Source organism: Rhagoletis zephyria, unplaced genomic scaffold (genome assembly GCF_001687245.7).
Source record: "Rhagoletis zephyria isolate East Lansing unplaced genomic scaffold, Rhagoletis_zephyria_1.1 Rzeph_scaffold_00080, whole genome shotgun sequence".
NCBI lineage: Eukaryota > Metazoa > Arthropoda > Insecta > Diptera > Tephritidae > Rhagoletis > Rhagoletis zephyria.
This window is the reverse complement of record NW_016157164.1, coordinates 112,464-127,432: the sequence shown is the minus strand read 5'-3', so window position 1 is coordinate 127,432 and position 14,969 is coordinate 112,464. Positions and strand designations below refer to the sequence as shown.

Genomic DNA, 14,969 nt, shown 5'->3' with positions numbered 1-14,969 from the left:
GATCCGTATCTATTACGATCAATTTTCACGCAGAAGATAATGTGCAAAAAGACCTACTGAAAAGGAAAAAATAAATTTTAAACCAAAAATTCAATACAAAAACTTGAATTGTTTTAACCATAACCGAACATTTATTTGTATATATATTCATTTGTCAGTTTCAGTTGATCACAAATTGATCCAGATTTCTATCAGCATCACATCGATGTTGAATTTGCGTAACTTTTCTTTATCTAAATAATGTAAAATAATAAATGAAATCCCGATCGGCGATCACTGAAACGCAGCTAGCCACTGTATACGCGAAAAAGCAATCTTGCCACTTTTTCTCATTAAACCATGTTCGAATCGTGGAAATCTTGGAACATCACAGGGTTGCTTTTAGTATTTAGATTCTTAATGCAAAAATGGAGTTGCATTTAGTTGAATTTAGGTGACGAATTTTGTATGGATAAATATACATTTAGAGTAGCATTTAGAGCTAAATGCGCTAAATGTGCTTTTACGCGTAAGCAAAAACAGCCCATAACTCTATGTCTTGTATGCAAAACTCTTTTACAATGTCAGTAAATTGAGAAAAAGGAGTTTTAAGTTATAGGCAAAAGTCATTCGAATATTGAAATTTATTGTTGCTAAACTGAAAGTTATTTTCGAGATAACTAACAACACTCGACAAAAATTTAAGCTTTATTTGTAAATGATTTAAGCTCCATCATATTATCGCAACTGGTACGTAACGACCCGGTGATATGCCCATAAAACGATTGATCTTTTTGTTGTATTAATTTCTTGGGTATATCAAACATTATCTAAAACATGTCAACTACAATTAAATTGTTTTCTTCTTATTTTTTTACAGTACAGTTATGTCAAAACCTTAAGAAAATACTTAAGTATTTTGTTTGAATAGAAAATTCAGTACAAATCAGTACAAATTTTGGAAAATCAGGACATTAGCGTACTGATTCAAGAAATTAATAAAATCAGTACAAGAGTTGAAAAATCAGTACTGTACTGATAAAATCAGTACGTCTGGCAACCGTAATTCAACTCCACACGCAACTACGACATATACTCCCTTTGAGTTAGTCTATGGCAAATTAAGTGCATTACCATGTGAGAATAGAGAGATATTGAACAATTTTGATGATTATGTAACAGAATTGAAACTGAAACTAAGATACGCACACACTAAAGCAAAAGAAAATTTATTGAAATCAAAAATTGTGAATAGAAATAAGCAGAGCAATGTAAAAAAGGCTAATTTCCAAGTAGGAAAATTTGTATACATATGAAGGGGTTAGAATCAAAAGGATCGAAGTAGGTCTGACATTGTTTTAAGATAACACAGGCCGACAAAATTTAACCAACATTCAGACCCAGAAACCATACTATATATTTCCGAAGGTTTATGATGCGCTGCATCCAAATCTGGCCTCAGAATTTCTCTATCAGCACTGGTTTTCGAGATATCCTAACCTAAAAGTGCAAAAAACACCGTTTTTGCCCATATTTGAGGTTATGTAGCCTTGCAGATGTTTTCTTTCACCAAAATAATAGGCTGGCATCTTTAAGTACAAGTCTTCTTCGTTCAACTAAATTTAAAAATGGTAGCCTGCTTGCGGTATGGTAGGGATAGTTTCTAGGGGTTAGGGCTGTGTGTGACTCGGTACCCGTGGGTTAGATAGTGTAGGGGTTTGGTGAGTTAGCACATTTATGGTGTGAGACAAAATTTTAATAAAAATAAGACTCAATTCGAGAAAATTAGTAATCTAGTAATCGACTATATCATGTCTATGTTATCTCAATCGATTTTCAGGTGTAGGAAAATTAAGAAACATGAAAATTTCAAAATGCGATATCTCAGCGAAAAAAATGATATTTGAGCAAACAAAACGCCATTTGAAAGAAGAAGACTTGTACTTAAAGATGCCAGCCTATTATTTTGGTGAAAGAAAACATCTGCAAGGCTACATAACCTCAAATATGGGCAAAAACGGTGTTTTTTGCACTTTTAGGTTAGGATATCTCGAAAACCAGNGTTTTTTGCACTTTTAGGTTAGGACATCTCGAAAACCAGAGCTGATAGAGCAATTCTGAACTTTATCAAAATGTAGAATTCTACAGTACTTTATACTTAAATTTAAACAAGAAAGAATATTTTTTCTGTACAAATATCCCACCCGTGACGGTGGAATCGCCTTGATACGGGAGTATCATGAATCATTGCAAGGAGGGTGTTGCGGAACAAGAAGGTGCGTGAGCAAGTTGAAGCAAAGGTATGTGTGGAAAAACATGAGCAAAATGGTTAAGGAATTTGTTAATAACTGTAAAATTTGTGCCAAAGTCAAGATAACGAAATACACGAAAGAAAGGTTTCACATAACGGAAACGCCCAACACATCTTTTGAGGTAATCACAATAGACACAGTAGGGCCGCTGCACAGTGGTTGCTTTCATAGGCCAAAATTAAAAAAATTTATGTAAAAATTTTTCAACCAAAATAGGCTTTGCAAGCAGTTATTTGTCCAAAGTTCATGTTGTCATACATATATTTTTTGTTTTAATTCTAACGGTTGTTTCTGAAAAAAGCTACAAAACTGTCATCAATTGTCCATTTTATTTGTACAGCGTCAGCACGCTGAAAATTGAATTGGATTTATCGTTATTAAAATCTTGTGAAAAGCCGAGTTAGTGAAAATTGTATGCAATGGATATTATTCATAAAGGTATTAACTTTATTTCTACAATTAAACTTTTTGATAATTCGTGTTGTTTTCTATGCAAATCGTTGTTTTAGAAAAGTAGGGTTTTGTGTGTTTCTTGGTTCGTCTTTCAAGTATTTAGGTAATGTTTTAAGTGTGTTTCCCCTATCGGCCCTCAATATTTTTATTTACATATTGTTTGTTAATATTTTAAGATTATAAAAGTGTTCAGTGTAGATGCATTGACCTGCAGAGGCTCGCATAGTATTCCATAACCTAATCCAAGCTCTTTATTTTCTACAGTTTTTTTCATGTTTATTTCTTGATTACATATCTAATTTTCTAATTCAAAATGTTAACACTGCGAATTTTCTCGATTGCATGTTTTTGAGATTTGGCGTGAAAATTTCGGTACGCATTCCCAAAAAGTTCAAAATTTGCTGGGTGCAATAGCGAAATATATTGAATATGAGGGTTTTGAGCCAGATCGGTATGAGTTGCAAAAACGTATTAATTACGTTTGTAAAATATTTGCATTGTTTTGCCAAGGACCCAAACGCCAAAAATCAGCAGTTCCACCAATTCAAATCGTGGTGCCCGAAAATAGATTTTGTTGAGTCTTCAAAAAGACTAAGCGTCGGCGAACATATCGGGATAAAATTATTACCCTAAGGTCTGTTAAAATAAAAACTGTAATATGTAAAAGTGGGCGGGGTTGGACACGCCCACATTCAGTCATGTGAAAAATAAAAGGGACACGATATTGTGATCAGTTTCGGCTATTTTTTTCTGTTTGTTTAATGTTTATTTTTTTTTTATAAAAATACGACTCACTTTCTAACAAAAAACAAATTTCAAACTTTGTAAAAAAAATAGAAAAATTCAACAAAATTTTAAAACAACACCAAACTTTTTAAATAAGTGTATGCAGTTTTATAGCCCACTGAATTCTAGATCAAGATAGTGCAAGTTTTAAGTGTCTAACAAATCGCTTTGATTATTAGTTGATGATCAATTTTTGGTATATTATTTTAGGTATTTCATAGGCTTATTGATCCCTTTTATGTGCAAGAAAACACTGTTCTTCACGTTTTTACCCGACGTTTCGCTAAAATCCTTAGCATCTGCAGGGGTGTTTTATTCTCTTTTTATTTTCACATCAACATACATATAAATAGACATACAATTTAAAATTAGTAATGACATAAAAAATGTGTGAACAGTTCTACAAACAATAATAAAAAACAATCACAGATTTTTAAAGGATTTTTAAAATTTTGCACTTACATATGAACACGAGTTTCAAAATTCACGTACATATATAAACAAATAAATAACACAAAAACTTAAACTAATTGGTCCGCATCGATACCAACATCGTGTGGTACACTTGTCATACTGTTGATTTTAGCTATAAACATAATAAATAAGCAGTCGCGATGTCATCCGTGTCTTCCTTTTTGTTCATTGTCTTGTCCCTCTTCTGTAATATCCGTAAGATTTCCAACGTGAATCTTGTTCTCTCCCTCTTTTCTTTGTCTATTATTTTCGTTTTAGTTAGATCAGCTGTGTGTCCGCTTGCTGATATGTGTTGTGATAGTGCCGTGTTGCTCTTGTTCTTCTTGATGTCCGCTTCATGCTCCGATAAGCGAACTGCAAGCGGCCTTTTTGTCGTTCCAATGTAAATTTTATTACACTTTTCGTTTTCACTTCCTTCGCATGTTATTTCGTACACTACGTTATTTTGTTGGTGCGGCTCTATTGGAGTTTTTGTTTTGGTAAATACTGAAGACAACGTGTGATTTGATCGGTATGCTAGTATTGTATTTTGGTTGTTAGTGTATTTCTTGCGATCAATTTTTTCGCTGAGTCTAGGTACGTATGTTACACTGTAGTAGCGTTTTGTCTCATTATTAGTTGTTGTGATCGTAGGGTTATTGCGTTTGTCATTAATTTGTGTTGTTATTTGTTTAACTAGGCTATGAATTATGTGCTCCGGGTAGTTGTTACTTCTAAGAATGTTGAATATTTTCTTTATATTTGTGTCATGAAATTGTTGATGGCTTATTTTTAGTATCTTATTAATTAAGTTCTTAGCAGTATTAATTTTGTACTTAGAGGGTTGTGACGACAAATAATTTATTAAACGTCCCGAGGATGTAGGTTTCGAATACCAGTCAAGTATTAAAGAGTCATTTCTTCTATGGATCATAACGTCTAAAAATGGGATCCGGAAATTTGCCTCTGTTTCTATTGTGAACTGCAATTTTCGATGATATTTGTTGAGTGTTTTCAATATAATGTCCACATCCTTTCGTTTAACTATGGCAAAAATGTCATCCACATATTTTACTATAAATTGTATATCAATTTTATAGATTTCTTTAAGTTCTATCATAGTTGCGTTCAGTAAATCGTCCATTATAATGTCAGCAATAGTGGGTGAGAGAGGGTTTCCCATTGGCATTCCAAAGGTTTGAATGTAGAATTTTTCGTTGCACGCGAAATAATTATTATCCTTCAGGCAGAAATTAAGGATATTTAGAAATTTGTTTTTGGGGATGTTCGTCGACTGTTTTATTGTGCTCCATTTTGACATTATGATATTAATGGCTAAGGGTATCGGAATGTTGGTAAACAACGATACCACATCAAAAGACACCAGCAATTCTTCCTCACTTACTTTTACTTTATCCAGTTTATCTTTTAATCTGAACGCATTTTTTATATTGTATTCCTCAGAGATGAGATTACTGAGAATCTTACCTACATATTTGGACAAACCATAACACGGAACATTGATGGACGAACAAATTGGCCTTAAGGGCAAGTCAGGTTTGTGGATCTTTGGTAATCCGTAAAGTCGTGGTGCAATCGCTGCTGTGCATACGAGTTGTTGTTTACCTCTGTAGTCAATAATTTTGCTTTTGTACAATTCGTCAACCAGGGTGTTGTTCTTTCTCTGTAGCGCATTTGTTGGATCGTTTCTTACTATTTTATACGTGTTTTTGTCATCAAGTAGTTTGTTCATCTTCTCTGTGTAGTCCTCTTTGTACATTACCACTGTTTTGTTTCCCTTATCTGCGTCTGTTAAGATAATATCGTCTTTGTGCGACTTTAAGAAAGTTTTGGTCTTATTGAATGTTTCTAATATAAATTTTTCTGCTGAGTTGTGCCTTATATTCCGTTTAAATTGTATTATGTTATTGCTGAGTTTGCATCTTGCAATTTCCTTGACTCTGTCATCCTTTTCTTGTTGTATGATTTGTTCAATTTCTGCAATCATTCGGATCGGTTGGAAACTAGTCTTCGTTGTGGGTAGTGTGAATTTCCTGCCTAATGACAGCAGCCACTTTGTTTCTACTGGGAAATCTATGTCCGTTTTGTTTACAAACCAATCGTTGTTTAAATCTATTCCCAGCTTCTGCATTTGTTGGTATTTTAGTCTCTCGAGCTTAGATGTTTGTATTGTTTCGCGTTCTTTTTTAATTCTCTGGCTGAGGCAGTCTTGCTTGCAGATAAAGGAATCCAGTTCTATTTTGCTTATGCTGTGTTTAAGTTGTTGTTGCGCGTGATGTAGATGGGTCTTAGAAGTCTTAATATTCATGTTTGTTTGTGTAATATCTATGTTGAGTATTTTCTTTAAAAAAAGTTGTTTTGTTTTTTCGGTTTGTGCTTTTAGTTTGTGAGATGCGGTGTTTATATTAACCTTCTTGATTGCATTTGTCAAGTGATTTGGCAGTAGGTTATATTTCCTGCATTCTAATAAGAACTTAAGTTGCGCCATCTGTTTGGTTAACCTCTGTTTTAGTTTACTGTAGCGTTTCAGTGTCATGCATGTGTGTTCGCCGTGTTTGTACTTCATATGTTTGTAGAAGTCCTTCATGTTTGTTGTTGTGATTCTTCGTTGATGTTTAATAAAAAGAAAAAATATATACGGCAGGCCGAGATTATACAATTTGATTATTAGTTGATGATCAATTTTTGGTATATTATTTTAGGTATTTCATAGGCTTATTGATCCCTTTTTATTTGCAAGAAAACACTGTTCTTCACGTTTTTACCCGACGTTTCGCTAAAATCCTTAGCATCTTCAGGGGTGTTTTATTCTCCTTTTATTTTCACATCAACATACATATAAATAGACATACAATTTAAAATTAGTAATGACATAAAAAATGTGTGAACAGTTCTACAAACAATAATAAAAAACAATCACAGATTTTTAAAGGATATTTAAAATTTTGCACTTACATATGAACGCGAGTTTCAAAATTCACGTACATATATAAACAAATAAATAACACAAAAACTTAAACTAATTGGTCCGCATCGATACCAACATCGTGTGGTACACTTGTCATACTGTTGATTTTAGCTATAAACATAATAAATAAGCAGTCGCGATGTCATCCGTGTCTTCCTTTTTGTTCATTGTCTTGTCCCTCTTCTGTAATATCCGTAAGCTTTCCAACGTGAATCTTGTTCTCTCCCTCTTTTCTTTGTCTATTATTTTTGTTTTAGTTAGATCAGCTGTGTGTCCGCTTGCTGCCTATTGCAACCTATTTTATTTTAAAATGGCTGCTTATTGTCTCGAGATGTANCGTTCAAATGTAAATTTTATTACTCTTTTGGTTTTCACTTCCTTCGCATGTTATTTCGTACACTACGTTATTTTGTTGGTGCGGCTCTATTGGAGTTTTTGTTTTGGTAAATACTGAAGACAACGTGTGATTTGATCGGTATGCTAGTATTGTATTTTGGTTGTTAGTGTATTTCTTGCGATCAATTTTTTCGCTGAGTCTAGGTACGTATGTTACACTGTAGTAGCGTTTTGTCTCATTATTAGTTGTTGTGATCGTAGGGTTATTGCGTTTGTCATTACTTTGCGTTGTTATTTGTTTAACTAGGCTATGAATTATGTGCTCCGGGTAGTTGTTAATTCTAAGAATGTTGAATATTTTCTTTATATCTGTGTCATGAAATTGTTGATGGCTTATTTTTGGTATCTTATTAATTGAGTTCTTAGCAGTATTAATTTTGTACTTAGAGGGTTGTGACGACAAATAATCTATGCTCGAGAGACTAAAATACCAACAAATGCAGAAGCTGGGAATAGATTTAAACAACGATTGGTTTGTACACAAAACGGACATAGATTTCCCAGTAGAAACAAAGTGGCTGCTGTCATTAGGCAGGAAATTCACACTACCCACAACGAAGACTAGTTTCCAACCGATCCGAATGATTGCAGAAATTTAACAAATCATACAACAAGAAAAGGATGACAGAGTCAAGGAAATTGCAAGATGCAAACTCAGCAATAATATAATACAATTTAAACGGAATATAAGGCACAACTCAGCAGAAAAATTTATATTAGAAACATTCAATAAGACCAAAACTTTCTTAAAGTCGCACAAAGACGATATTATCTTAACAGACGCAGATAAGGGAAACAAAACGGTGGTAATGTACAAAGAGGACTACACAGAGAAGATTAACAAACTACTTGATGACAAAAACACGTATAAAATAGTAAGAAACGATCCAACAAATGCGCTGCAGAGAAAGAACAACACCCTGGTTGACGAATTGTACAAAAGCAAAATTATTGACTACAGAGGTAAACAACAACTCGTATGCACAGCAGCGATTGCACCACGACTTTACGGATTACCAAAGATCCACAAACCTGACTTGCCCTTAAGGCCAATTTGTTCGTCCATCAATGTTCCGTGTTATGGTTTGTCCAAATATGTAGGTAAGATTCTCAGTAATCTCATCTCTGAGGAATACAATATAAAAAATGCGTTCAGATTAAAAGATAAACTGGATAAAGTAAAAGTAAGTGAGGAAGAATTGCTGGTGTCTTTTGATGTGGTATCGTTGTTTACCAACATTCCGATACCCTTAGCCATTAATATCATAATGTCAAAATGGAGCACAATAAAACAGTCGACGAACATCGCCAAAAACAAATTTCTAAATATCCTAAATTTATGCCTGAAGGATAATAATTATTTCGCGTGCAACGAAAAATTCTACATTCAAACCTTTGGAATGCCAATGGGAAACCCTCTCTCACCCACTATTGCTGACATTATAATGGACGATTTACTGAACGCAACTATGATAGAACTTAAAGAAATCTATAAAATTGATATACAATTTATAGTAAAATATGTGGATGACATTTTTGCCATAGTTAAACGAAAGGATGTGGACATTATATTGAAAACACTCAACAAATATCATCGAAAATTGCAGTTCACAATAGAAACAGAGGCAAATTTCCGGATCCCATTTTTAGACGTTATGATCCATAGAAGAAATGACTCTTTAATACTTGACTGGTATTCGAAACCTACATCCTCGGGACGTTTAATAAATTATTTGTCGTCACAACCCTCTAAGTACAAAATTAATACTGCTAAGAACTTAATTAATAAGATACTAAAAATAAGCCATCAACAATTTCATGACACAAATATAAAGAAAATATTCAACATTCTTAGAAGTAACAACTACCCGGAGCACATAATTCATAGCCTAGTTAAACAAATAACAACACAAATTAATGACAAACGCAATAACCCTACGATCACAACAACTAATAATGAGACAAAACGCTACTACAGTGTAACATACGTACCTAGACTCAGCGAAAAAATTGATCGCAAGAAATACACTAACAACCAAAATACAATACTAGCATACCGATCAAATCACACGTTGTCTTCAGTATTTACCAAAACAAAAACTCCAATAGAGCCGCACCAACAAAATAACGTAGTGTACGAAATAACATGCGAAGGAAGTGAAAACGAAAAGTGTAATAAAATTTACATTGGAACGACAAAAAGGCCGCTTGCAGTTCGCTTATCGGAGCATGAAGCGGACATCAAGAAGAACAAGAGCAACACGGCACTATCACAACACATATCAGCAAGCGGACACACAGCTGATCTAACTAAAACGAAAATAATAGACAAAGAAAAGAGGGAGAGAACAAGATTCACGTTGGAAAGCTTACGGATATTACAGAAGAGGGACAAGACAATGAACAAAAAGGAAGACACGGATGACATCGCGACTGCTTATTTATTATGTTTATAGCTAAAATCAACAGTATGACAAGTGTACCACACGACGTTGGTATCGATACGGACCAATTAGTTTAAGTTTTTGTGTTATTTATTTGTTTATATATGTACGTGAATTTTGAAACTCGTGTTCATATGTAAGTGCAAAATTTTAAAAATCCTTTAAAAATCTGTGATTGTTTTTTATTATTGTTTGTAGAACTGTTCACACATTTTTTATGTCATTACTAATTTTAAATTGTATGTCTATTTATATGTATGTTGATGTGAAAATAAAAGGAGAATAAAACACCCCTGAAGATGCTAAGGATTTTAGCGAAACGTCGGGTAAAAACGTGAAGAACAGTGTTTTCTTGCACATAAAAGGGATCAATAAGCCTATGAAATACCTAAAATAAGATAACAAAAATTGATCATCAACTAATAATCAAATTGTATAATCTCGGAAGGCCTGCCGAAGTATATATTTTTTCTTTTTATTAAACATCAACGAAGAATCACAATAACAAACATGAAGGACTTCTACAAACATATGAAGTACAAACACGGCGAACACACATGCATGACACTGAAATGCTACAGTAAACTAAAACAGAAGTTAGCCAAACAAATGGCGCAACTTAAGTTCTTATTAGAATGCAGGAAATATAACCTACTGCCAAATCACTTGACAAACGCTATCAAGAAGGTTAATATAAACACCACATCCCACAAACTAAAAGCACAAACCGAAAAAACAAAACAACTTTTTTTAAAGAAAATACTCAATATAGAAATTACACAAACAAACATGAATATTAAGACTTCTAAGACCCATCTACATCACGCGCAACAACAACTTAAACACAGCATAAGCAAAATAGAACTGGATTCCTTTATCTGCAAGCAAGACTGCATCAGCCAGAGAATTAAAAAAGAACGCGAAACAATACAAACATCTAAGCTCGAGAGACTAAAATACCAACAAATGCAGAAGCTGGGAATAGGTTTAAACAACGATTGGTTTGTAAACAAAACGGACATAGATTTCCCAGTAGAAACAAAGTGGCTGCTGTCATTAGGCAGGAAATTCACACTACCCACAACGAAGACTAGTTTCCAACCGATCCGAATGATTGCAGAAATTGAACAAATCATACAACAAGAAAAGGATGACAGAGTCAAGGAAATTGCAAGATGCAAACTCAGCAATAATATAATACAATTTAAACGGAATATAAGGCACAACTCAGCAGAAAAATTTATATTAGAAACATTCAATAAGACCAAAACTTTCTTAAAGTCGCACAAAGACGATATTATCTTAACAGACGCAGATAAGGGAAACAAAACAGTGGTAATGTACAAAGAGGACTACACAGAGAAGATGAACAAACTACTTGATGACAAAAACACGTATAAAATAGTAAGAAACGATCCAACAAATGCGCTACAGAGAAAGAACAACACCCTGGTTGACGAATTGTACAAAAGCAAAATTATTGACTACAGAGGTAAACAACAACTCGTATGCACAGCAGCGATTGCACCACGACTTTACGGATTACCAAAGATCCACAAACCTGACTTGCCCTTAAGGCCAATTTGTTCGTCCATCAATGTTCCGTGTTATGGTTTGTCCAAATATGTAGGTAAGATTCTCAGTAATCTCATCTCTGAGGAATACAATATAAAAAATGCGTTCAGATTAAAAGATAAACTGGATAAAGTAAAAGTAAGTGAGGAAGAATTGCTGGTGTCTTTTGATGTGGTATCGTTGTTTACCAACATTCCGATACCCTTAGCCATTAATATCATAATGTCAAAATGGAGCACAATAAAACAGTCGACGAACATCCCCAAAAACAAATTTCTAAATATCCTTAATTTCTGCCTGAAGGATAATAATTATTTCGCGTGCAACGAAAAATTCTACATTCAAACCTTTGGAATGCCAATGGGAAACCCTCTCTCACCCACTATTGCTGACATTATAATGGACGATTTACTGAACGCAACTATGATAGAACTTAAAGAAATCTATAAAATTGATATACAATTTATAGTAAAATATGTGGATGACATTTTTGCCATAGTTAAACGAAAGGATGTGGACATTATATTGAAAACACTCAACAAATATCATCGAAAATTGCAGTTCACAATAGAAACAGAGGCAAATTTCCGGATCCCATTTTTAGACGTTATGATCCATAGAAGAAATGACTCTTTAATACTTGACTGGTATTCGAAACCTACATCCTCGGGACGTTTAATAAATTATTTGTCGTCACAACCCTCTAAGTACAAAATTAATACTGCTAAGAACTTAATTAATAAGATACTAAAAATAAGCCATCAACAATTTCATGACACAAATATAAAGAAAATATTCAACATTCTTAGAAGTAACAACTACCCGGAGCACATAATTCATAGCCTAGTTAAACAAATAACAACACAAATTAATGACAAACGCAATAACCCTACGATCACAACAACTAATAATGAGACAAAACGCTACTACAGTGTAACATACGTACCTAGACTCAGCGAAAAAATTGATCGCAAGGAATACACTAACAACCAAAATACAATACTAGCATACCGATCAAATCACACGTTGTCTTCAGTATTTACCAAAACAAAAACTCCAATAGAGCCGCACCAACAAAATAACGTAGTGTACGAAATAACATGCGAAGGAAGTGAAAACGAAAAGTGTAATAGAATTTACATTGGAACGACAAAAAGGCCGCTTGCAGTTCGCTTATCGGAGCATGAAGCGGACATCAAGAAGAACAAGAGCAACACGGCACTATCACAACACATATCAGCAAGCGGACACACAGCTGATCTAACTAAAACGAAAATAATAGACAAAGAAAAGAGGGAGAGAACAAGATTCACGTTGGAAAGCTTACGGATATTACAGAAGAGGGACAAGACAATGAACAAAAAGGAAGACACGGATGACATCGCGACTGCTTATTTATTATGTTTATAGCTAAAATCAACAGTATGACAAGTGTACCACACGACGTTGGTATCGATACGGACCAATTAGTTTAAGTTTTTGTGTTATTTATTTGTTTATATATGTACGTGAATTTTGAAACTCGTGTTCATATGTAAGTGCAAAATTTTAAAAATCCTTTAAAAATCCTTTAAAAATCAGTGATTGTTTTTTATTATTGTTTGTAGAACTGTTCACACATTTTTTATGTCATTACTAATTTTAAATTGTATGTCTATTTATATGTATGTTGATGTGAAAATAAAACACCCCTGAAGATGCTAAGGATTTTAGCGAAACGTCGGGTAAAAACGTGAAGAACAGTGTTTTCTTGCACATAAGAGGGATCAATAAGCCTATGAAATACCTAAAATAAATCGCTTTGATTTTTGATAATTTTTTTCTGACGGTGTCACGCATTTTCTTCCATTCAAAGTATGTTTGGCAATTTTTTTTTATGGAAGCAATTAGTAACACCATCCGCCAAAAAAAAAATTATCAACAACCACCGCAAATTTTTATCCACTTCAAACTTGCAATTTCTTAAGCTAGAATTATAATTAAAGTTAAAGTTGATTACTTATTGTAAATTCTGGGTAAAGTCATTTGAAATAGTTCTTGCCTAAATGAATGCATGTTAATTAACTAATTCAAAGAATCTTTACTCTTTGTCACCAAATAAATACTATATTTAACTATACAAATATGGGTATAACTTATATTTCCAAAAAATGTCATTTAGACCCTTATGTTTCTAGCCCATTCATATGTAAAAGTAGGAAACAAAGAAAGTTTGAAAAACCATTTAAAGCTCCATTCCAGATTATTGATCAAAAAGGGCCAAATAGTACATTATTGATGGATATAAAAAAGTAGAATTACATAATAATAATTTAGTCAAATGTAGACACAGCAGGTAAATGTTGTTAAAACATATGTGTGAAGTGCACACCCGGTAGAAGTGAAACCTTCATAAAATTAAACTACGAGAGAATGAGATGAATGCGTTTGTTTGTTGTAATATTGGTACGAAGTGGATAAGTTCTTATAATTTTTCGTTTTAAATTTTTTAATGTTATAATTTTTCATTTTATCATTATTTAGACCCATGTTCAAATTTCTACGAACGGGACGAGTTGCTTATGGTAACTTAAATGTGAAATATATACTTAAGTTAAGATATATCTTTGAAATGCAGTATCAATGATTGGTTTTGATCGTGTTGTCTATTCGGTGCGAGTGCTGGATATTTTTAAATTTAGTTTGATGCTGAGGAATTCAATTCTATGCGCCGACATATTTACGCACGTAGAATCTACGTCGGCACAAAAACACACATACGCGTATTGGCTAGCTCAACATATTCCACGTTTATACGCACAGAATAATCGACTTAATTGAAAGCGCATTGACACCGTACACATTTCGCTCTAGTGTTTATACTTACGGCTTTATATCGGCATCAAAGTAACCGTCTTCAAAAGCAAACAAAATTAGCTGTTTTCATTTGACATTTTATAAGTTAACATAGTGGAAAGTGATAAAAATCTAGTTTTATTCGGCATTATAAAATCGTGGCAAAGAAAAAGAACGATTATTATTAATCAGCTTTTAAATACTGATGTGATTATTTGGAATTTGAGCGGAACAGCTGATCTCCAAATCGCTTTGAGTGAGAGCGGTGTTTATACACTCTTTCTAACTATCTGGAGAAATAACCTACCGATTTGAAATGGAGTGTGAGCCAAAACACTTCGCTGTTTCAAAGCGAATTGAAATTCAGTTTATACATATGTTTTGAATCGCGGCGAAATGAATTAAAGCGACTTATGCATGCGTATAAACGTAGTAATACGTACATAAATATGTACATACATATGTACGTACGGCTGCAAGTGGAACCGCCGGCAAAGCGACAATAAAAGCGAAGAATACGAAAACAAAATCACTTCAATTTGACTTTGATACTTCGTTTGAATGAAACTCCAAACTAGTCAGAAATAAATAATATAAAAAAAACTTTTTAATATACAACGCTTTTATAAATGGACTAAAAAGTAGAAAATAATACTTCTCAGTCCCATAGAATTTGTTTTGATAACTTTTGATTTTGAAATTTTAGCAAAAGTCATTATAAACAATCTATGAAATTGAAAATGAAAA

General features: G+C 33.4%; 4 protein-coding genes across 8 annotated transcripts in view; 2 read left to right on the top strand and 2 right to left on the bottom strand.

Annotated features, from left to right (window-relative positions):
• Positions 1-14,969, bottom strand: part of wwk (anoctamin 8 white walker) — a 499,833-nt gene that overhangs the window by 413,132 nt on the left and 71,732 nt on the right. The window lies entirely within an intron of this gene.
• On the bottom strand, positions 5,275-6,631 carry LOC108373430 (uncharacterized). Of its 2 annotated transcripts, none has more exons than XM_017629315.1 (2): positions 5,472-6,631; positions 5,275-5,416 (listed from the first exon to the last, which is right to left on the bottom strand). In XM_017629315.1, the coding sequence occupies exons 1-2, from the start codon at positions 6,589-6,591 to the stop codon at positions 5,412-5,414; spliced, it is 1,125 nt and encodes a 374-aa protein (XP_017484804.1). In that variant the 5' UTR covers positions 6,592-6,631; the 3' UTR covers positions 5,275-5,411. The 2 variants fall into 2 exon arrangements, with proteins under 2 accessions (XP_017484804.1, XP_017484798.1); XM_017629309.1 differs by having other exon boundaries at positions 5,476-6,631.
• On the top strand, positions 8,254-10,348 carry LOC108373412 (uncharacterized). Of its 2 annotated transcripts, none has more exons than XM_017629290.1 (2): positions 8,254-8,465; positions 8,525-10,348. In XM_017629290.1, the coding sequence occupies exons 1-2, from the start codon at positions 8,437-8,439 to the stop codon at positions 9,822-9,824; spliced, it is 1,329 nt and encodes a 442-aa protein (XP_017484779.1). In that variant the 5' UTR covers positions 8,254-8,436; the 3' UTR covers positions 9,825-10,348. The 2 variants fall into 2 exon arrangements, with proteins under 2 accessions (XP_017484779.1, XP_017484787.1); XM_017629298.1 differs by having other exon boundaries at positions 8,254-8,469.
• Positions 10,728-12,915, top strand: LOC108373389 (uncharacterized). 3 transcript variants are annotated; one of them, XM_017629263.1, is made up of 2 exons: positions 10,728-11,349; positions 11,656-12,915. In XM_017629263.1, exons 1-2 carry the CDS (start codon positions 10,779-10,781, stop codon positions 12,795-12,797), a joined length of 1,713 nt encoding a protein of 570 aa, XP_017484752.1. In that variant the 5' UTR covers positions 10,728-10,778; the 3' UTR covers positions 12,798-12,915. The 3 variants fall into 3 exon arrangements, with proteins under 3 accessions (XP_017484752.1, XP_017484768.1, XP_017484760.1); XM_017629279.1 differs by lacking the exon at positions 10,728-11,349 and adding an exon at positions 11,356-11,442 and having other exon boundaries at positions 11,498-12,915; XM_017629271.1 differs by lacking the exon at positions 10,728-11,349 and adding an exon at positions 11,372-11,438 and having other exon boundaries at positions 11,498-12,915.